Raw genomic sequence first — 23686 nt, 5'->3', positions numbered from 1 at the left:
AGCCTGTGAAATACTAGCTCTGGAGCAGAGATGGTGAGCCTTGATAGTTGCTAAAGAGGATGGGGAGGGTTGGTAGGAAGAGGTGGTGGTGATGTTGCTAAGGGGACATGGTCTGGCACTGGAAGGGAAAGTGGTTAATTTCTTGCTCTTCCCAGAATTGCCGGGTGGGAGACAAGGTATAAGTACCCCTAAACCGGCATTTCACTCTCCGCTTGTACTCCCGCTGCATCGCATGCACACGCAGTGTGACAGTGGACACAAAAACATTTGACTGTATTAGTGGTAGGATTTTGAATTTTGGTTATGACCGTCTTCTTATTTTGACTTTTATTTTTCTCGACTTTTTGGTTTGTCTTTACTTGGCTTTGATTTGCCCTTCCATTCTTGACCCTATGCTTTTCCTGACAACATCTTTGGTTTGAATAATCCTTGCGCACTCCAGTGTGTCAGTAACACCCAAAACATTGAGAAACTACTGGTGTATTGATTAAACCGTAAGGCATTACTCTGTATTCCTAATGTCTATTACCTGTTTAAAATGTTGTTTTCCAGTCATCACCTTTCTTTAAAGAATATGAGATGAAGTCTTACGAACTACAAAGACCTAATTTAGCACTGGAAACATAACTTGAGATAAACAGAAGTGAATAATTGTTTGCAATTGTAATTGTGTCCATCCACACTACACTCTGTGGGATATCTGCACATCTAACTCTCCATCTAGGCCTACAACTAATCCTTAAACATATTTACTCCTTCCAATATTTCTTCTTGCAGGCTAACTACTGAATCCTCCACCCATCCATCCATCTGTCCATCCATTTTCCAATCCGCTGAATCCGAACACAGGGTCACGGGGTCTGATGGAGTCAATCCCAGCCAACACAGGGCACAAGGCAGGAACCAATCCCTGCTGAATCCTGATCATCATTAAACCTCACATATGCTGTCTTCTTCTAAGTTATCTTCATTCCTCCATCTTCAAAAGTTCTTCTCTTTCTTTGAACTTTCTCTACACTTCCTCCTTTCTGGTGCTAAACAACTGGGGATTTGTGTTTCGTGCCATGAGTTAATCAACACATCCATAACCAATGAAGGACTTGAACAGGCAAGTGCTTTAAGAAGAACCCCTGGTGCTGACTTACTCTAACTGGTGTGGCAGCCAACCAGGGACCTTGCCTAACCGGGACACCTGGAGCAGGGAAAGACCAAAGAGGGGCAATATCTCCTCTGGGCGCAAGAGGGCAGTCCCCCTGGTTTCCATCAAGGACCACTGATACGGAGCTGGGAAGCTCAACTCTGTGGGGTGCATGGATGGTTCCCGAGCCCTGGAGGACAGCACCTCCGCACACCAGGAAGTTCTGCCGGAAGACCATCTTAAGAGCACCTGGAGAACATCCGGGGCGTTATATAAGGGGCTGCCTCACTCCATGTGGAGAGCTGGAGTCGGGAGGAGGAAGACAGAGCTTGTGAGAGAGGAGTGGAGGTGGCCAAAGAGAGGATAAGGACTGAGTAGTTGTGTGTGAGTTGGTGGAACCGAATTGTAAATACAGTAGTTGTAAATAAACACATGTGTTGTGGACATTGGTGCCGTGTCTGTGGTCGGGCTATCTATTACACTGGGTTTTGTCCCCTATCCCATACCTAACCCCAACATTGTTTTCAGTCTGAGTCCTCACACCCTTGTACATATTCTGGACAATCCTCACATCCTTCTTTGTTTCCTCTTTCTCTGTCATGCACCTCCAGACCTCTTGAGGTGGCACTCTATTATAAGCCTTTGCCAATACATTAAACATCATATGGGCAGGCCTTTCTGTTTTTCCCGATGCTTTTCTATCAGCTGTCTCAATGCAAAGGCTTGCATCAGTTGCTCCTCTCCCTGACATAAATCAAACTAATCCTCCCCTATGGTGATCTCTTCCCTAAGCCTTATCTCTATAACCCTTTCCCAAACTTTCATTGTGTGTGACATCAGCTTTATCCATCTGCAGTTTCCACAATCCTGAATATCGCCCTTCTTCTTTTTAAATGGTATGATCCCACTCTAATCCTCCAATCTTCTAGTATTCTCTCCTGCCCATAGATCTTCTGCATGAAATTCCACAATTTCAGCCAGTCCTGTTGTCTTTCTATTTCTCATTCTTTTCAGTTCCTCCTTTACTTCTTGCTTCCTTATTCTTGGCACAAGGCTTTCATTTGGGGTTTCCTCCTTAAATACTACCTTAGATTTTTTCATTCAACAAGTACTCCTTCCATCTCTTCTTTACCTATTTTGGTCACTCAAGGCCACATTACTTTCATCTGCTTTATCTGATTAAAATCCTTCCCAGCCCTGTCCTTAGTCTTTGCTATTATAAAACCCTTATTTTTCCCTGCTGTGCCTCCAGTTTTCCACACACCTCCACCTAAGCTTGTCCCTTGGCTCTTCCCACTGACCTCTTTGCCTCTTTGTTTGTCTGCCTATACATTTCTCTATCTTCGTCTCTCCCGACTTGTTCCATGTCTTCTTTGCCTCCTTCTTAGGATTTATGACATATTGAACCTCTTTGTTCCACCGCCATGTCTCTTTCATCCCAGGTGGGTACCTTCCTGTCATTTAATTCTTCTTCTGCTTCCTCTTCATCTTAGGGTCACATTAGTTCTGTCTGACTGGGAAAGGCAAATAAGAAAAGAATTTAAGATGTTCATGAAAAGAGAGAACTATAATGAAACATTTGGGCTGGGGAAAATCAGAAGAGATCGAAATCACCAGATGACCAAACACGCTAATCAATACTCAAATAAAACAGCTAAGTTTGGAATTCACAACTCAGAAAAAAGCTTAGAAACACTTTAAAAATGGTTTAGGAATATCCAGAACCTTGGAATACTGATAGCAGCATCTCTGCAGTCTTTCTTTTTAAATCCTCTCCATGTCTGTGAAGATTTAGAGTAATGCCATTCTGTGTTCTATGGGTAGTCCGTCACTATAGTGCCTTAATGTGGCATATCCTCTTTATTTCTCCTGTGGTCTTTGGCCGCTTTGTGATCCCGGCCAATACCCCCAGACTGCCAGATGGAGCCCTCCCTGCAGTATGGAGGTGCCCCGAAGACCAGCAGGGAGTCATGGACTATGTAGTTTTATACACGCACCCTGCTGGATACCACAGGGGCTGCAAGAGGGAGCTGCAGGGAGGACCGAATAATCATTTGTGCCCTGTAACCTGGAAGTGCGTCACAGGAAGAGCGACAACAGGAGTGACATGCTTCCGGGTGAGAAGAAGGACTTGTACCTGACCCGAAGTGATAGAGAATCACATGGACTGGGGATTGGGAACACTTCTGGATCAGGGTATATAAAGGACAGTGAGAGCTCCCAGACGGCAGCTGAGCTGGGTGGAAGGATGGCAACGCGTCTGCGAGTCGGAGGATTGGTTTATTGTATTTGGAATTGTTATTTGTATGAGTATAGTGGAGGAGAGGGTGCTTTGTGCACTGTGGCAATCAAATAAAGTCACCATTTGGACTTTTATCTGGTGTCTGGAGTCTTGGACAGGGGTTCAAGGGAGCGATACAGCCCTAATCTGTCACACTCCTTTATGCACTTTTTCAAATGCAAAAACATGGATAAATAAAAATAACTGTTTGCATAAAATTATTTATAAACATGTCACAGTTTACAAGATGAATTCAATATATTATTAATTTTGTATCTGATTTTGAACAAATTGCTCTTTGGAAAATTAAAATATGGTTTTATGGTTTTATAGAAAGAAACTACAATGGCTGAGAGTGACCAGTGCTGATGCTTTTACAAAAATGTTATTTAAATAGAAAATAACAGAATGTGTGTAATGTGTTTATATTTTTACAGAGGGGCCAGATAAGCTACACTTGGTATTTTAAATGTATTGTGGACTGTGGAAACCAGGAGGACTTCACTGAATCATTGAAGCTGAGCAATAGTAAAGTCCATGTGGCCACAGATTGGACAATGATAACACTGAACAGAATGAGCCTCTTTATAAAAACTCCTCAGTTAAAGTCAACTTGGTAATGAACTACAAAGACAGAAATGACAGATTTGTGGACTTCTTGTCAGACTGTCTGGATCGGATATCTTCTATGCGGTAAATGACCTGTTTTGTGTAAAGTGCTCTTGTCTCTTTTTAGATTCATTAGATCTCAGAGTAATGTTCCTCTGTAGTTGTGTGACTGGCAGCACTGTGATCATGTTATCCTTCCAATACTTATCTGGGGCCTCAAGTATAAACAATGCTAATGAGCAAAAATATTGTGTACGCCCGTTTCCACACTCACATCGAGAGGTATCAGAAATAATAATAGAGTATCCATGCACATGCATGTTTCTTTTGGTAAAACTGTTTCTGTTTGGTCTCCCTTTCTTCCTTAGCTTCACATCCATGATGTGTGCTTTATCAAATACACAGAAATGAATTGTATTTCCTTTGCAAATTTAAGACACCTGATTTTAGTCAACCTGCAACAACATAATTGTGCACGGAATGACCAAGCCATTCCAAATGCTATAGCTGCTTTAATGTTGTTACTCTCAGTGCACCACTCAGAGTATTTTAACCCATTGTATCTGTAGTGCAGAGAATTATCGGTTTACAACTTGTCGCCCTGGAGAACTTTTATAGCACATGTTGCCTCAGCCAGCAGTTGATTGTAATCAATCAGTAACCATATTAATTGTGCACGGAATGGTCAAACTATTCTACTACCATGGCTGCTTGTTAGAAGACATCGCAAATGGAAGATTTAGAACAAAGCATGTATTTAGAGATCATACTTGATTTCTTGGCACATGATGATGACTGGCTTCTAATTTAATTTAGATTTCCAAGAGCTCTCCTCTTGGCACTGTACTGAACTGGCGCTGGCTTTACAAAGGCAGACTTTGAGGAATTGTGCTCTACCTGCTCCTTTCAAGTTCTGTCCATCCTCGGGTTTTAGCCACAGGAGCGTTTCAATGTGATTTGGCTGACCAATCAGGTATTTCTCAGTCATCAGTGAGTCACAACATGCCAGCTGTATAGGATGGTATTATTTACTTGTCATCCAGATAGATAAGATTTTCTTACATCGTGGTTGAACTGGAAAACATCAAAGCATATTTCTCAGCAACATCTGGTTTTCCAAATGTAATCAGAGTGATCAACTGCAGGCTATAAAGGTGCCTTCAGAGAATGAATTTGTTTATGTACATAGAAAACATTTCCACTGTATTAATGTGCAAATTATCTGTGATGAAAATGCGCCTTATTAATGTTGTGATGAGATGACCTGGCTCAACTCATTCATTCATTTTGAGAAATAGTAGTGTTGAAAATAAACTAGACAATGATGTTGTGTGTGATGGCTGGCTTCTCGGTAAGACAAGACATTAAGTGTTACCGTTTTGGTCAAATTTGTTAGTTATCTGTATGATGTAACCATATAACACAATTACTTAGGTGACAGCAGATACTCACTGAAGACTTCACCAACCCATTGACTTAGTGACATTAAAATGACGGTTACAGTATAAGTGTCTAGCCAGTAATTGCATCAGCACGATGCTCAAACAATGTGAGCCCCAGAATTCTGCTACTTCCTCCAGTAGTTTTGATACTCAGATGGTGAACTGCAACTCACCTTCTCACATTGACTTTGATATCTGACCACCTTTGTTTTAATTTCAGGCACTGTGTGACTTTCTTGAACTTGAACTTTTGAGTGCCTCTGCCATGCTGTGCCAGTCCATCTGTTTCCTTTTGTTGTTTACACTACTGCTTAAGCCATCAAATAGTACATTTTTCCTTCCCTCCACTTCATTGAACATAGCATCCATTTCTCATTTGTTGACATTCTTTTTCCATGTGCTTTTGCCATTGTCTTTTAACAAAACAGTGACCAGAAGGGGCTATTTATTTTGATTTGCATATTCAAATAAGCAAAATTCTGGGGTAGTTGGGGTGTGGCTTTAGGTTTAGGCATGTGCATTAAAACTCATGTTGATTGGGATTTATAAAGGAAACATACGTAGAACTTTGCTTACACACAGTTTTATGCTTCTGAATTTTTTTGTGTACGCACATTTCAGGTTTAGTCCATACGCCATGTTTTATTGTTAATTCTACCCAGGCAGTATAACTGCGGCCCCAGGTGTTTTCTTATTCTAAAAGTACTTGTTTTGTCCATGTAGCTGCTGCTCCTCCATTTATTTCAGGTTGTCTCCTCTACATTGTTATATGAACTCTCATGATTTTTGAGTCCCCAGTTTACATTTCTTTCAAAGATCAGTGCAATTATTGACAAACCTTAAGTTATTTGTGGAGTCAGTCATGAGAAAGACAAAGCACAGATGAGCAGGTTGGTGAGAAACACCATAAGCATCTCCTATTAAAATGAAACACAGAAAGGAACGAGGAGAACAATGTATTGTAAGTGACAGTAATATAAGATATGTGTAGTTCTGTTAGGGACTCTTCCTTTTTAGATTTTATTTTCTTTATTTGTCTTGTATTTCTTTTATTTTCATTTTTATCTTTTGTAATTTTAACCCTTTCTTTCACTTCTTGTAAAACACTTTGAACTACCTCTTCTCTATAAAAACGTGACATAGAAAATAATATTGTTTTTCTGTAGTAATTACCTCTCATTTTTCTAGTTTTCTAGATGGATTCAATGAAAGAACCTTTTGGGCCATGTATCATTTATTTCAGAATTATAAAGAAGTGAAAGGACACGACAGCCTTCCACACATCATTTCTTTATTTTCACCTTTTCCAAATGATGTACCCTTGACAGACATTGAGAGGATTTATGAAAGTGATTTCAGTTTTCTGAGACAATATCACCAGTACAAAACCAGAGTTTCACAACACAAGGAGGCTTTACAACAACTTCGGCAATTCATATTCAGAAGTATTTTGGAGGCTGCAAGGTATGTTTTAATAATTATCAATATACTTTAGGCAGACTAAAATAAGGATAGACATCTTTGGAACAGTCATAGATATGCAGGAATTGATGAGATTACTTCCATGTCTTATATGTCAGGGCATTTTATCCTTTGTTTTTGACTACTTTTTCATTTCAATGTAATTCTCCTTTATTTCTTTAATTTTTCATCTTTACAGCTTTGTGTACATTTAAAGACTTCTGCCTCATCTCTTCTGTTTTATTATTTCTTTATGTCCCCAAGAGTCACCAGTTCTCTCCTCTCTGTTTTACTCATTATGAGATGGTGAAAACATGCAAAGTTGTTCCAGTTTTTCTCTGCCTTTTTATTGTCTTAATTTATTATTACTGTCACTCATATCTCAACATCACATGGGTACTGATGACATCTTTCACAGGCAGATGTACAGTGACTTATTCTTTCTGTTGCTGGTATGGCACCCTCTTCATATGTGGACAAACTGCTCCTGAGATAAAGAGAAACACTCTAGATGAGAACAGGCCATTCATCAGTCCTATCCACTTAATTCTTCTAAAAAAAAATTACATCGAGTTTTGAAAATCTATAAAGGCCTACTGTCTACTTGGTCACTTATTCCATGTGTCTGTGGTTCTTTGTGTAAAAAATCTTCCTAATATTTGTATGAAATTTACTCTTAACAAGTTTCCAACTGTGTCCCCATGTGTTTTCTGAAGAGGCATTAGCTCTCTTGGAAATGTGGTCTTTGAAATTGCGGCATATTAAGTAACTAAACAATATAGTAATATACCAGAAAAGGCAATATCCTCCCATCGTGATTACGCGTACAAGAATCACATGAGAAAAATATCTTTTAGCTTACATTTACTGACGTTTTACGCGTTACAGACGGGAGGCATATGGACAGACTTTATCCAGGTGGGAAATCTAGATCAACACAGTCAGCCATTTTCTCCGTCCCACGCTGGGAGGTTTTTCAACAACTTTGTGTCAACACAGCCTCCAAGGGTCTGGCCACTGTCCAGACCTTTTATACTGTTCTTCTTCAACTTGCTGGTCCTTTCTGTCTCTAAACAAGGGCTGAATTCCTCTTCCACAAAATACAGAAATATCATAGTGCTTACATGTCGCTTCTCATTCTCCCAATAAGGAAAGGAGATTTGTGCTGATAGAGGACAGAAATACCCTAACCTGTGTTTAAGCTGACTATACAAGCCTCCAGTTGTCTTTGGCTATCTAATCCAATGCTTGGCTAGCAATTCTAACTGCTGAGCCCCTGTGTGCCAAATTTAACATGCACATGTGAATAAAACTCATAACAGTATTGTCCAGATATAATGACATAAAGAAAAATGTAGTATAACACCATGTTCTTGATGAACTCATTTTAAAGTAACAGTCTTGATCCACTGTACTAATCCATCCATCCATTGTCTAACCCGCTGAATCCGAACACAGGGTCACGGGGTCTGCTGGAGCCAAACCCAGCCAACACAGGGCACAAGGCAGGAACCAATCCTGGGCAGGGTGCCAACCCACCACAGGACACACATAAACACACCAGGGCCAATTTAGAATTCGCCAATCCACCTAACCTGCACGTCTTTGGATTGTGGGAGGAAACCGAGTGCCCAGAGGAAACCCACGCAGACACGGGAGAACATGCAAACTCCACGCAGGGAGGACCCGGAAGCGAACCCGGTCTCCTAACTGCGAGGCAGCAGCGCTACCACTGCGCCACCGTGCCACTGTACTAATTCCCTTCATAATTTTAAACACTTCAGTCAGGTCTCCTCTTAATCTTCTTTTGCTTAAACTGTAAAGGTTCAGATCTTTAAATCTTCCCTACTATCTCAACCCCTGTAGCCCCGGAATCAGCCTAGTCGCTCTTCTCTGGACCTTCTCTAGCACTGGTATGTTCTTTTTGTAACCTGGAGACCAAAACTTCACACAGTACTCCAGATGAGGCCTCCCAGTGTGTTATAAAGGTTGAGCAGAACCTCCTGTGACTTGTACTCCACACATCAAGGCGCTATATAACCTGACATTCTGTTAGCCTTCTTAATGGCTTCTGAACACTGTCAGGAAGTCGATAGCTTAGAGTCCACTATGACTCCTAAATCCTTCTCATAAGGTGTACTCTCGATTTTCTGACCGCCCATTGTGTATTCAAACCTCACATTTTACTTGTATGTGTAATATTTTACATTTACTGACATTAAACTTCATCTGCCACAAATCTTCCCAAACCTGTATGCTGTCCAAGTCCTTCTGTGATAATTCAACATATTCTCAATTATCTGCCAATCCACCTATCTTTGTATCATTGGCAGACATAACCAGCTTCTTATTAATATTCCTATCCAAATCATTTTATATATTAAAAAGCAGTGGCCCCAACACTGACCCCTGACTATCTCCACACTTAAAAGCCTATCCCATTCCATCCTCCATACATTCTGCTCACAATTTCCCCTACCAAAGTTAAACTTAATAGTTTTTCTTCTTTGTATCCACACTCTTCTAAAACACTGATTTTATATTATGATCATGTGTCCTTTGCGGTTCAATCACCTCTACACCCTCAATTCTATCCTAATTATTGAAAAATACTAAATCCAGACAGGCTTCATCCCGTGTTGGTGTTTTAACATACTGCGTTAAAAACAGTCACTGATTACTTCTAAAACTCCTGCTTTTATTGTCCTCTGTTTGTAAGGTTATCCCAGTTAATATTTGAGTTCCCTATGTAAACTTGCCTTTTTAAATTACTAAAATAATGTACATTGAAATAACTGTTTGCATTGGATATGTATAACACACTCCTAAAATAAGACCTCTTTCCCTAATGCTTTCTAAACAAAGTCACTAAGATGGAGCTCATTTTCCAACTGAAGAGGACCTGCATTAAAATTCTGTTTAATATAAAAAGAAACCTTGCCTCCTTCTCTGCACTGTCTTTCCTATCTTAGTTTTTAGTAGAAGTAACAAAATGTATTTTTAATTAACTTTCACACCTCAGAACACAAAACTCTTAGCAGCTTCTTTTCTGATCGCAAAGATCACGCCAGCGTGTCAGTATGTCTTAGTCTCCAATCAGCACCTCTAATGTACAACACTTCAGACAGTTCATCTTGCAGTACAACAGTGACTTGAAGTATGCAGCCAAGGCAACATTGGATGAACCAGAGCAAAATTTGGAATGCAACACCAAATGATTTGAATACATCTATGAAAGAGAAATTCCAGTTTTGATTTTTAATAAATTGGCAAAACTCTCAGAAAGCTTTGTCATTATGGAATAGTATGTGTAGATTGATGTGCAGAAATGGCAATTTTATCCGTTTCAAAGCAAATGTACAAGAAAGTGTTTAGAAAATGAAAGGGTCTGAATATTTTTAAATCCACTGTATAGTTGGTTTTGACATTTCTTTTATCTCTTCTAAGAAGAGAACCTAAGAGGTTCATTGGTAGTCTTTTCTAAGGTGCATCTGTTAACATGATAAAATACTCATAAACCATGTCTACCTTCACTAATTCCACAAAAGTGAAAGCTGAGGCTTTGGCACTCAATACATGGAAAGAGATGACTGACTTACAGATGTTAGTAACACTTTTAAATACACTTGACAATTACAGAAGTATGTGATTAGTTTTTGCTAGTTAGTGATTAACAAGCCCCTTGGTCTGGATTCTGGTACACTAGAGTGCACAGCTTTTCTTATCAATACTTGTTTTTGTACTAAAGTAGCAACAGGACTGGGTAACAGATCAAGAGACATTAATCAAAATTGCTTTCTAAAAGTGCTAAAAGCACAAGTTATCAAGAAAGACAGAAGTGGCTTGATATAATCAATGTATAATCAATTTGAGAGAAACATATTTATGAGTAAAAATAACTTTCATAGTAGTGTTCCATAAAACAATATTCAATGACTTGTAAGCATTTTTCAGTGTCATCTGTAGTCAGTGTCTGTTCGTAAATCATTTTCAGTATCTGTGCTCCTTCTGTTGTATATGTAAGATGTACACTGCTGATGACCTGGTAGCATGTAGGCATTTCTCACAGCCAGTCATCCTTCTCATGCACTTCAACAAATGTATGACATGTTAGGAACATTATAATATTCACAGCAAGAAGCCTGGCATGAAATAAATAATTCTTGTCAAAACCATATGATCTGACCGAGCCAAAATGATAGTGGCAAATCTGAAACTCAAACACGAAATTTGTTTTTGAAAACACATGCACACATATAGATGGATTCTGTAAGCAGCTTTGCTGTGCTCTGCTACTGTGCTTGAGTTCAGTTGTATGTAACGTGGGAACCTGCAGAGCTGGACATCTATAGTTAAGCTCTGCTGCTTTGCTCTCACTGAGCGTAGTGCTCTTTGTATGTGGTTAATAAAAGAAAAAGAATAACTAAAATAAACAGTCCAGCTAACCAAGCATTTTCATTTGCTTTGCACTTAACATTGGGACTTTATTTATCTCTTCCAAGCACAAGTACTAAGCTACTGACCAGAAAGAAACAAGAAACAAGTACTGACATATTCAGTGGCATAGCTATTAATGGGCAAGGCAGGCAGGATTGCTTTTTTGCATTATTTTCCAAATGAACTTCAGCATTTCACCAGCAATAAACAATTTCTCTTACTTAGCCAGATTTTAAAGCTAAGCACTCCACTGCAGTGAAAGCTTTTGATATAACTAAGCAGAGGTGAGTTGCTCATTTTCAGTACAGGTTTGTTTATTTTCACAACACAGTGACACACACAGTGCCCGCTAAATGACAGCTTGTGGTAGGAGGTTGACTCAGATGGCTTGTTGTGATGACAGAATCTCTTCTTGCATTGCAATTTCTTTTCCATCCACAAATAGAGATACAGTATTTGAGACAATTTAAGCGAGTACACATTTGTGCTTACATCACCTAGTTGCAGAAGACTGTGACTGTGACATATGGAGTACTATACAGTTCAGAGTATTATGTGTTTTTGTTTAAATGGAAGTAGCCAACTTTGTCAAATTCTTCACAAGAATGACCTTAGTGAAAGGGGTACCAAATATGCCATAGCTCAAGAAAAAGCTGAGAAAGAATAAAGACATTTATAGTCAGGGAACATTAAATCAACTATTTGCTCTGTGTTTACTTTTGGCTCATTGATTATATATTCTTTATGCTCTTTTGTAATATTTAGCAATTATGCTAAATTTCGTTTTATAAGGCTAACTATTGATTTTTACAGGAAACTATTCAAACTTATGTCCTTTTCACTTGCTATAAACATGCTTTCATTGGAGTGCACTCACACGTATCTACAACTGGAGAACAACTGAGGAAACTGCAATATTGTAGTAGTGTTATTTATCAAAACTTGTACCAATGAAAGTGGAATACTAAAACTGTAATCAAGTTGTATGTGCAGGTCTGCAAGGATTAGGACGCTTCACCTCATCAACACTTCCATCCTGGTTGGACGATTAGGGACACATTCAAAGCCATACTAGTATACATAGAATAGTTGCCATCTATTGGAGGCATAGAACCAACTGAAACTGCTGCAGTCAACTCCCGTAATCTCTCTCCAAACAAAATCCTGGAACAATGGTTTGGAAAAGATCTAATGGTGAAAATGAGTTGGAAAGTCCATGCTTTGTTTGAGTTGAAGTGTCACTACAGTCAACTGAGGCAACATCCACACTGAAGTTTAATGTGACTCAGCTCTGTTTCTTCGACTCATATTCATTTTCTCTTATTTGATGTTTCAAATAAATTTTACAAGTGATTTAAATGTGATATTATCGTGTGTAAATATCTATTCTGAATCTCCAAAATTTACAACAATTAATTCATGACACAGTTTCAGCCTAATAGTGACCAAAGTCCGAGCCACATGCTGACTGCTAACATGCTGACTTGAAAAAAGGTTTCAGTGCAGGATGTCTGTGAATTTGTCAGCTCACCATAGCAAGTGCTAAAAGGTGGTTTTAATGGAATCATCACTGCCAATCTATCTGAAAGACTCTCATGGCAGAATACATGCCTGAGGTGTGACCCTGCAGAGAACACATAGAAATTGGGCTGTAGTGTGGTATTGGAAGGCTTACTGTCTTTCTTTTCATTTTGAAAATGGCAGTGTTTTTAAACTACCAGCCTACTAGGTTGCTTTTTATGACGGCAAGAACATATTATAACTTAATCAGGTAGCCCCATAAAGTATAAATAAATTATATTGAAGTCTATGAACTAAACTGCCTAGCCTAATAAAATGACAAAAATCAATGAAATTGAAGTACAATGAATATCGTCAACCCTTTACCCATGGTTCCTGTTAATGTTTCCTTGCTAATAGTGTGAAAGGATTGGACAGGCGAGAAGCAGGTTTGTGGCAGCTGCCTATATTCTTCACTTAGGCTGCCAAAAATGAAGTTTTGGTTCCATGAACAATAGGTCTCAACAGACTTCATTCAAACAATAGAACAAAAATGATAGGCAAACATGGCGGTTTTAACACTAGAATCTGACACTTAAGTCTGTAACACCCAATGTAAATTTGTGGTACTTGTAAAGGTTAGCATTGAAGAGATAAAAGCAGACACACAAATGCAGCTCAGTTATTTCTTCTTGGTATCTTATTGGGCAAACACCGTAGTGTCTATGGTGGATTTTGCTTTTCCTTGCACACGGACATTCACATCAACGTGTTATTTGAACGATTTTTTTAAATTCAATATCTTGAATAAAAAATTGTTCAAATAAATTGTTTTATTCAAGATACCAATAATAAAACTGAATAAAAAATCATTCAAATGACATGTTGATGTGAATGTCCGTGCAAGGAAAAGTAATGTCTTTTACAAGTACCATAAATTTATACAAGATGTTACAGACTCAAATCAAATTTATTTTTATTATATGATAATAATGATAATAGCAGCACACATTCAATGTGCTAAATGCAGAGATGATGCAGGATTCAAACCTGTTACTTCCCTTTTGTGAAAGTGATTCTTGGATATTTGGGCTTCACCACCCAATACTTCACGTCAAAATGATGTTGTTATTACTCTAACATATGAAAGCATGTTCTGGTTTAGCCGTGTGTTCAGCATTTCTTGCCTCGCATTTCCTCTGTTGTAGACACAGAACAGATATGAATGTATGTATTTCAAATCATGATATTTCATTACCTATATAATTCCTTACAAACGCATCGTTAGATAAACACTTCAACAGTTTTGAACTGACTTGAACTGTGAGGCTTGCATAAGGGTGATGGCTTCATCTAACTGAATGGGGGTGGGTGGGGTAGCAGGCTGCATTCTGCTAATACACACATTTGCAAAACAAAGGTGAACTATGAGCTTCTTAGCATATGTCAGAAAAATTTAAGGAGGTTGTGATAATACAAACTGGCGAGCAACAATAGAAATGTTGCTACCAGAATTTATTAGTGCTGTATCTCTATGGTCATTTATCAGCAACAGTCCTGTACAGGGAGAGACAGAGGGTTAGCAAAATCACCATACCTTTCTCCCTTGGCCCAGCTGCAGTCCATCGGCCTCGTAATTAGAGGGCAGTTTGGGTTGGTGTGCCCTACCTTGCAACACATGAAACAGCAATGGGGAGTTGTCCTTTGTCATAAGAAAGACAAGAAGACATAAATGTTTGGGGCAGCCACCTGTATAATACCCTGTATACCTTGGCTGCATAAAGGATTTGAAATAGGTGTGAGATATTCACAAGACTGAGTCCAAAACAGAACTGATGATGTGGAGGCAAGATGGCAGCTTTAAAGGCCAGTGCAGGAAGTGATGTCATCAGGGCCTGAACCGGAAGTGATGTCATAGGACTAGAAGTGACGTCATCAGTAGGGCTGGGCCCTGGAAGTGACGTGATTGGAAGTGCCAGAACCATGCGGGATTTCTCGAGAATGGTCTGTAAGAGATTGAGAAAGTCAATTAGTGTACCTCGCTGCCCCTGGTCTGCCGTAGAATTACTATTACTTAGGCCTTTTAGCTGTCTCTTACTCACGCGTGTGTGACACTGTTCTTTGGGATACATGATGCGGTGGGCAGGTGGGCAACACGTCCTCTCCAGGTTTGACAATCAAACCATTCTTCTCTCTCAGACTGTGCTCTATGCTGCTCTAGTGTGTCTATTAGAGCCTCAATATGTTTGTCGTCTGTCTCCAGACCAGCTGGACAAGGTAGTCAGCGAAAGTGTTGACAAGGATGTTGCAAGCAAGGTAATAATCGTAAACTAAAACGAAAACGAAGACTAAAACTATTAATGAAAAACATTTTTATAAACTGAAATAAAATAAATAACAAAACTGAGATGAAAAACTAAAACGATACGAAACGATTACAGTAGCTTAAAGACTAACTGAAATAAAATAATAATTTCTAAAAAAAAAAAAATCAGTTTTCGTGATCATGTCTGAAAGAACGCAGCTGAATCTGTTTTTGCATTTTCATAAACTTCCGGTCCTGCCCTGTAGGTGATGAAATTCAGCATATAAACTTTATCAGACCAGAGGGTATCTGCGATCAACATGTCCGGAAGAAAACGACACAGCCGTATGGGAGTTTTTGAATATAATGCTGTAAGCAACAACAGTAAGTGCATAGTGTTGGAGCAAGGTGCGTTGTGTGCTGTACAGATTAAAGGTAAAAACCCAACAAACCTTAAAGTGCACCTTAATAGCTATCACAAATTAGCCTACGACATATTTCTGGGTAAAGAAAAAAAGGCTGAAAAGCGAGTGCAATTTGAGTATACATGCAAGTTCTAGTACACATCATACAAGACAGCAGACATTAACATCGTGTTTGCAGAGGACAGCAAATTGGGGAACGAACTCAGCTGAACAACAAAAGCGAAGACGCAAGTAAACTTGTTTATTGACACTGGCATGTCTACCAGGCTGTGTGACATGCCTTCATTCAGAAAATGTGTTTCCTCTCTTGATCCCAAATTTAGCATGCCACGTGCTGCACGAATAAATCGCTCATCGCATAAAATGAATACAGCAACACAACGTATCAAAGAAATGGTTAATACTTTTTGTTTCAGGTAGCAAGATTGTGGCATGTATGATAAACGGTCAGCAAACCATCCAATATGTGTCCATTGTCTCTCTAGTCTGATATATTTTGTAATAATACAACACATTAGCACATTTATACAGCACATTACATTTTAATTAGTCTTGGTAAAATCGTAATAAATTATCATATTTAAAAATTATTTATTTTGTAGTGTTATATTTATAGATTAAACTTAATAGATGATTCTGGAGGCTGGGTGTAAAATAAATAATACAAATTATTATTTATTTCAAATGATTCAATGCAGCTTTAAGTTTTTACAAGACTAATTGAGCACTTATTTTCCAGATTTGGTGTCAATATACAAATTATAAAACTAAATTTGGAAAAATTTTATTAAACTGCATCAGGCATTGGTACATAGTATGGTACACAGTAATAATTTAATAAATATTTTATTTAAAAAATCACACTTTAAAGCTTTTCTGAATATGAGAAGAGAAAATAAGGCCAGCTTATTAAATGAGATCAGTTACAGAGGTAAGATGAATCTTGAGACTGTGAAACTGAACAAAACAAAATCCTGCAACCACAGTGGTAACAGATAGATAGATACTTTATTAATCCCAAGGGGAAATTCACACCAGTAGTGAATAATAATAATAAATAATAATAATAATAGTGGCTTTGACCAAAATTATCATTTAGTTATTCTATGATGCACTAGGAATAAGTGATTATTTTGTTTAAACTTCTTACCTTTTTATTAGAATAACATTATTCTCTGTTTGTTTCTAAAAGTGTGGCGAACACGGTGGAACAGTACACTTGACAAGCTGAAGTGACTTCTGGAAACTAAAGCTACACTTAATGAGGTTCTTGATGAACTCGGGATAGGTACACTGTTGACCAGTGATTGGGCCAAGTTGGAAAACCAACTTAAAGTATTGGAGCCATTTGCGTGCACACAGATCAGCTTCAAACAGATAGCCAGTCTCTGTCAGAGGTGATACCTTCCCTGCTAAACCTGGAGGCACATCTCCAGTCAACTAGTGGAGAGAAAAATTTGGCACAAGCTCTTCTTAAGTGTTTGCGCAACGTTTTATGTCTGTTCGATCCCATTAGTGACCAATTTGATCCATTCCTGCAGCCGCATGTCAAATGGATCCAACTGTCTCTCTAACCCTACAGTCTCCTGAACTAATATCTTTGAAAAGAACAGCAGAGTTATTTGTATTGATTGAGGCAGCGAAACACAATCACACCATAGAAGCACAACAAGATGAGTCTACACAAACAGTAGCAGTTTCAGCAAACATCACAGTCCTTCAGAAATACAAGTACTTGGCTAATAAAATAATTAGCTTAAACCCTGAAAACCAGCCTTGGCCATCTGAAAGTGCTCCACATGAAATGCAGAAATATCAGGAGGAGGTTAGGCAGGGATTTTACTGGAAATCCTCTTCAGTTCTGGCAAACCAGGGTGGCTGTGTATCCTAAACTTAGCCCTGTGGCTTTGGACCTTGTGTGTGCTCCGGCCTCACAAGCATTTGTTGAACGCATATTTTCAGTTTGTGGACAGTTGTCATCTGGATTGTGAAACAGAATGACCACTTCTCTAGAGCACAGAGTTTTCTTGAAAATTAACAGAACGATGTATAATTGAATCAGTCAGGCTGTTTTGTATCACTGTTATGGTGGGGCTTTAGTAAATTGTGCAAAGGAGAAACAAGCATTTGTTGTTTCAATTATACCATTTAAATTAGGATTACAATTTTGCATGCAAAACTGCAGTGTGTTTCCACAGTCAGTTCAAATTCAGGGTTTATTTTGTGTTTTTAACAGGACATACCTATAGGTTTCTACTGACATTAAATAAATGTTATTTCCAAAATTATTAAGTCTACAGTTCTCGCATTGTGGCACAAAATTAACCCCACAAAATTGCTTTATCCATACTATAATTACTAAAACTGAAACTAATATATATATAAATAAAATAAAAATGACTTTGTGAAATAAAAACTAAACTAAAAATATGGCATGAAGGCTAACTAAAACTAAATTAAAACTAAAATTAAGACATGAAGTAATATAAATATAAAACTAGCAAAAAAGTCAAAACTATAATAACTCTGGTTGCAAGTGACCTGCTCTATGCTGCTCTACGACTTTCTTTGCATCGGCAGTGTCTGGCCGTAGTCACTGCCCTGTTTATCCCCAGTTGTCAAAAGCTTGTGCTCAGGCAGGTCGCTATAAATCGAATCTCCATTTGCTGATCCAGTGATATGCCGTACATTTTAAGGTCCTCCATCTTGAGGATGTCATAGTTGCTGGTGTTGTCTTCTGAGATCATAATAGTTTCACTGCACTTCCCCTTTAGGAACAACTTCAGTATGTTAGCCCACTCTGAGCACTGCCAGTGGCATCTAGTGGATGCACACTTAAAGACAAGAAAGTAGGTTTCAATATCATTATTCTCGTAAAGGGGCAAAAATACCTGGGACAAGCCCGTGACTCAGCCTGTTGGACAGCCACATGTGCCTGTGCCAGCACCTCCAACTTGGCAAGCTGAGTACAGTACTCTCCCACCTGAACTATAAGTCACTAGAGCTCTGTAGCATGTTGCTTCGCACCGTGTTCAGGTCCTGCTCCTCACTCATCTTGGGTGCAAAATACTGCAGACTATTCCAACTGTGGAAATAATCACAGGGAGATATAAAAGGTTTGGGGTAGCCACCCTGTATACTTGAAATAAGGCAAAATAAATGCAATTCATAGTTGTCTTAACAGACTGAGTTCATGACAGATCTGCAGTAACAAACAAAATGGTAGTTTTATATTGCTAAGACAGGAAGGGTGTGTCTCTGGGATCAGAACCAGAAGTGAGGTCAGGAAGGAACTCTTTCTGATGGTCTGCAGAGGAGGAAAGAGAAGAAGGCATTAGTGGACAATGTCACCCTGGTCTGGTGAGCAATTATAATTATTTAAACCTATAAGCTGCCTTCCATGTACAAGTGTGAGACACTTTCAACCTCCAAGGAACAGCAGGATGGATTATAAACATCTATTGTTTTCTGTCTGTGGCTACATTCTGAAGCCATTTGTTGGAATGGTACCATAGTATCACAGACTTGATGTTGCAGTGACATCACATCTTTCTGCATTTCTCAGTGTAAACCGTGTTCACATTAGTGTGACTGGGAAAAGGCTGAGAAGAAGAGAATTTAGAAATGAACTGAAGAAAGAGAGACCAAACACACTAATCAATACTCAGAAAAACTAGCTAGGTTTGGAACTTACAATTCAGAATGAAAAGTTTAGAAACACATTAATAATTGTATAGGAATATCCAGAAACTTGGAAGATTGGTTGCAATATCTCTGCAGTCTTTCCTTTTTAAATCCTCTCCATGTCTGTTAAGACCCAGAGAAGCGCCATTCTGTGTTCTACTGGTAGCTTGTTAAAGTTGTCCCTTAATGTCACATGTCCTCTTTATAGATAGATAGATAGATAGATAGATAGATAGATACTTTATTAATCCCAAGGGAAATTCACATAATCCAGCAGCAGTATACTGATACAAAGAAACAATATTAAATTAAATAGTAATAAAATTGAAAAGAATTAAAATAAAATTAATGTTAGCATTTACTCCCGGGTGGAATTGAAGAGTCGCATAGTGTGGGGAGGAACGATCTCTTTAGTCTGTCAGTGGAACAGGACAGTGACAAAAGTCTGTCACTGAAGCTACTCCTCTGTCTGGAGATGACACTGTTAAGTGGATGCAGTGGATTTCTCATGATTGACAGGAGTTTGCTTAATGCCGTCGCTCTGCCACAGATGTTAAACTGTCCAACTTTAATCCTACAATGGAGCCTGCCTTCTTAACAAGTTTGTCCAGGCGTGAGGCGTCTTTCATCTTTATGCTGCCACCCCAGCACACCACCAGCGTAGAAGAGGGCACTCGCCACAACCGTCTGGTAGAACATCTGCAGCATCTTACTGCAGATGTTGAAGGATGCCAACCTTCTCAGAAAGTATATTCTGCTCTGAGCTTTCTTACATAGAGCATCAGTATTGGCAGTCCAGTCCAATTTGTCATCGGTATGCACCCTCTGCACACAGTCACCTCTGATGATCACAGGGTCCATGAGGGGCCTAGGCCTCCTAAAATCCACCACCAGCTCCTTGGTCTTGCTGGTGTTAAGGTGTAAGTGGTTTGAGTCGCACCATTTAACAAAGTCTTTGATTAACTTTCTGTACTCCTCCTCCTGCCCACTCCTGATGCAGCCCACAATAGCAGTGTCATCAGCGAACTTTTGCGTGGCAGGACTCCGAGTCATATTGGAAGTCTGATGTATATAGACTGAACAGGACGGAGAAAGTACAGTCCCCTGTGGCGCCCTGTATTGCTGCACACGATGTCAGACCTGCAGTTCCCAAGAAGGCACATATTGAGGTCTGTCTGTAAGATAGTCCACAATCCATGCCACAAGGTGTGAATCTACTCCCATCTCAGTCAGCTTATCCCTAAGGAGCAGAGGTTGGATGGTGTTGAAGGCGCTAGAGAGTCCAAAACATAATTCTTACAGCACCACTGCCTCTGTCCAGGTGGGAGAGGGATCGATGAAGCATATAGATGATGGCATCCTCCGCTCCCACCTTCTCCTGGTATGCGAACTGCAGAGCGTCTAGGGCGTGACGGACCTGTGGCCTCAGGTGGTGAAGCAGCAGCCGCTCCATGATCTTCATCAGATGTGACGTCAGAGCAACAGGCGGAAGTCATTCAGCTCACTAGGACGTGATACCTTTGGGACAGGAGTGATACAAGATGTTTTCCAAAGCCTCGGGACTCTCCCTGTTGCAGGCTCAGGTTGAAGATGCGCTGTAGAGGTCTCCCCAGTTCCAACGCACAGGCCTTCAGCAGTTGTGGCGATACACCATCTGGACCGCTGCTTTGCTGGCACAAACATCTCTCCTTTGTAAACTTTTACAGTTTAAGAAAAGCAGAAAAACATTACCGTTTGCATAAAATGATTCATAAACATGTCACTGTTTGTAGGTTTAATTCAATACAGTATTCATTTTTATTTGGTGTTGAACATGTGGCCATTTGTAAAATAAAATATTTAAAGCTTGCTGATGTTATGCTTTTATACAAGGAAACTAAAATTGGCTGAGAGTAACCTGTGCTGATGTTTTTACAGAAATTTAGATGGAAAATGACTGAATGTGTGCAATGTCTTTATATCCTTACAGAGAGAATCGGATAAGCTACACTTGGTATTATAAATGTATTGTGGACTGTGGAAACCAGGAGGACTTCAATGAAGCATTGAGGCTCACATGTAGTATAGTTAACGTCAACCCAAACTGGACAAAGGAGACACTGAATAGAATGAAAAAATTTATAAAATGCTCCTCAAGTAAAGTTGATATCTTCCCGGACTACAGTGACAGGAATAAAACATTTCTTCTCTTCTTGTTACGATGCCTGGATTGGATATCTTCTATACGTAAATAACCTAATATATATTTTTTGTAGATTTAATTTTTCTCTCTTCTTCTCTGGTAACATTTTGTGCTTTAGCTGTACAGTCTGACATCCCTGTGTGAGGTACGAGTAACAAAGTCGAACAAAAGTTGGAGTGCCAACCTAATGAAATCTCAAAAACAACTTTAGCAGCAAAACAATAGGTAGTTGATGGCATGAGCACAGGAAAAGAAAGCAAATTAATTTTTGCTTCTGATGGGTCTCTACTAAGAGTCTGTCTGTGGACCTTGGGTCAAAACCGTTCCTTTCCTTTCATGTGGTTTTGATTGGAAGGGATAGGATATCTAGGAGTGAGAAGGACATGGTGTCCATGGTGTTGAGAGAGAAAGCCTTGCAATGTTTCATTTGGCCAATTCTGTATATCTGTTTATTTTAACCATTTTCAAAAACCCTTAGGCTGGGAAGTATATATAATGTTTTGAAATGAACAAAATAGTTAAGTTAATTAAAAAGTCCAGTTTTTGGAAATTGAACCCCATGCCACATGGAGGGCTGGCTACACTCCTGAAGAGGATGAAGTTCTTATTTTGAAATTTGTAATTTTTTGGCTGTAGATCATTTCATGTCATAATCCATGGATTGTGTTCATCTGAGCACTACTGTAGTTACACATGGTCATCAAAGACATTTAATTGTAGCAGTAACTGGGCTAATGTTTTATACTTGTATATGCATGGAGTAGAAATATAGAAGAAGTGGGCTGCTGATGACAATGTTTTTTGGTTCCTAATCACCTCTCTCAAAATATTCATTTTGGCTAATGTCATATCTGTTATGATTCTGTTTTCTTTAATATTTTATGAATTCATTAGCTGTTTATTTTAAATCACTTGTGTCTTTTGGGGGTTACAATATGGAGAATTCACATTTACAATGTATTTAAAGCTAAAATCAATTCTTAAAGTACTTTACTTTTATCAAAACATTATTATTTTTTGTGGGTTTAGGTTGTTAGCTACACTGCATTGTGACACAACTGAAGGTCACAACCCATGATGTCACTTTATAAAAGGTATAAAGATTAAGGTCATGTATTTCCTAATTTTCTAAAACTTGATAGAAACCTAAAACTGTCTATATTAGTTATAGTTCTCAGAGTTTCAGAGTTTGTGGAACAGTATTTTGAGTATATTTTGTTTAGTGATTTGGCTGCAACAACCTTTGCTTGTTTTGTTATGCCTGTTTTATCATTCATTTATATATATATACAGTATATACACTTCCTATACCTGGACACAGACAGGCACACAGACACAAGTCCAAGGCAACACACCTGTATTTCTTGTGTCACAGCACTTTTCCTTCACTCCCTACTATAGAGCACAATAAAAAGCACCAGGAGTAATGCTCAGTCCCTTCTTCTTTCTTCTTCTTCCTTCTCTCTTTCCCTGCCACCTCCTCTCCTCTCCCATCAAACTTTGTTGTCTACCACCTGACTCTGGCTCTCAGAATGGAGTGAGGCGGCTCCTTTTATATTACTGCTTGGATTGCTCCGGGTAGTTCATCAGTGTTACCTGGAATCACTCCCAGATGTGGTGGAAATCCATTGAATGGCTCTGCAACTCCCCTGGTGGCCTCCACAGAACCCAACAGGGCTGCATTAAACTTCAGATTCCAGTGTGTCCTGTGTGCCCTCAGGAACCCATGGTCCCACAACTGCCCAGGATGGCTGCCCTCTAGCATCCCAGGGAGGTAGTGCCTCAGTGATCCTCTCTCCCCTGGTCCTTCCATTCCATTGGTGTCACGGCTGAGTAGTGGCTGTGGCTGCCCAACACAACACACACACATATATATATGTATACAGTTCCCTTCATAATGTTTGAAACAGACATAGTTCTTGTTGATTTCCTCCTCTGTTCCACAGTTTAAAATGCACATCACTGACTCCAGTGATTTTGGAGGCATTACTGGAACTTGAGCAGATCAGATGTTTCTCTACACCTCCGAAATCATTGTTCCACTGCCATCAGAACTTCCATAATTAAATTATGAAGCAGAGAAGAAATAAGGAACAATTTGTCTTGGTCCCAAACACTATTCAGGGCACTGTATATATTGCCAATTACATCAACACAGCCAGGAAGGTGACCCCAGGCATACATGTGTGACATGGTCCCAGCTTAGCCTGGGCATGGGGTAG

The 23686-nt window shown here is 39.2% G+C and overlaps 1 protein-coding gene across 1 annotated transcript in view; it reads left to right on the top strand.

Moving 5' to 3' along the window:
• The window catches only part of LOC120521987, a 39813-nt gene extending 18297 nt beyond the window's left edge, over positions 1-21516 (top strand). Inside the window, exons 2-4 of the mRNA XM_039743232.1 lie at positions 3857-4112; positions 6659-6934; positions 21252-21516. Of these exons, the coding sequence (XP_039599166.1) occupies positions 4039-4112; positions 6659-6934; positions 21252-21516 (615 nt within the window). The 5' untranslated portion in view covers positions 3857-4038. The remainder of the gene's footprint in view (positions 1-3856; positions 4113-6658; positions 6935-21251) is intronic.
• The last annotated feature ends 2170 nt before the right edge of the window (positions 21517-23686 follow it).

Source organism: Polypterus senegalus, unplaced genomic scaffold (genome assembly GCF_016835505.1).
Source record: "Polypterus senegalus isolate Bchr_013 unplaced genomic scaffold, ASM1683550v1 scaffold_415, whole genome shotgun sequence".
NCBI lineage: Eukaryota > Metazoa > Chordata > Cladistia > Polypteriformes > Polypteridae > Polypterus > Polypterus senegalus.
This window is presented reverse-complemented; position numbering and strand designations above follow the sequence as displayed.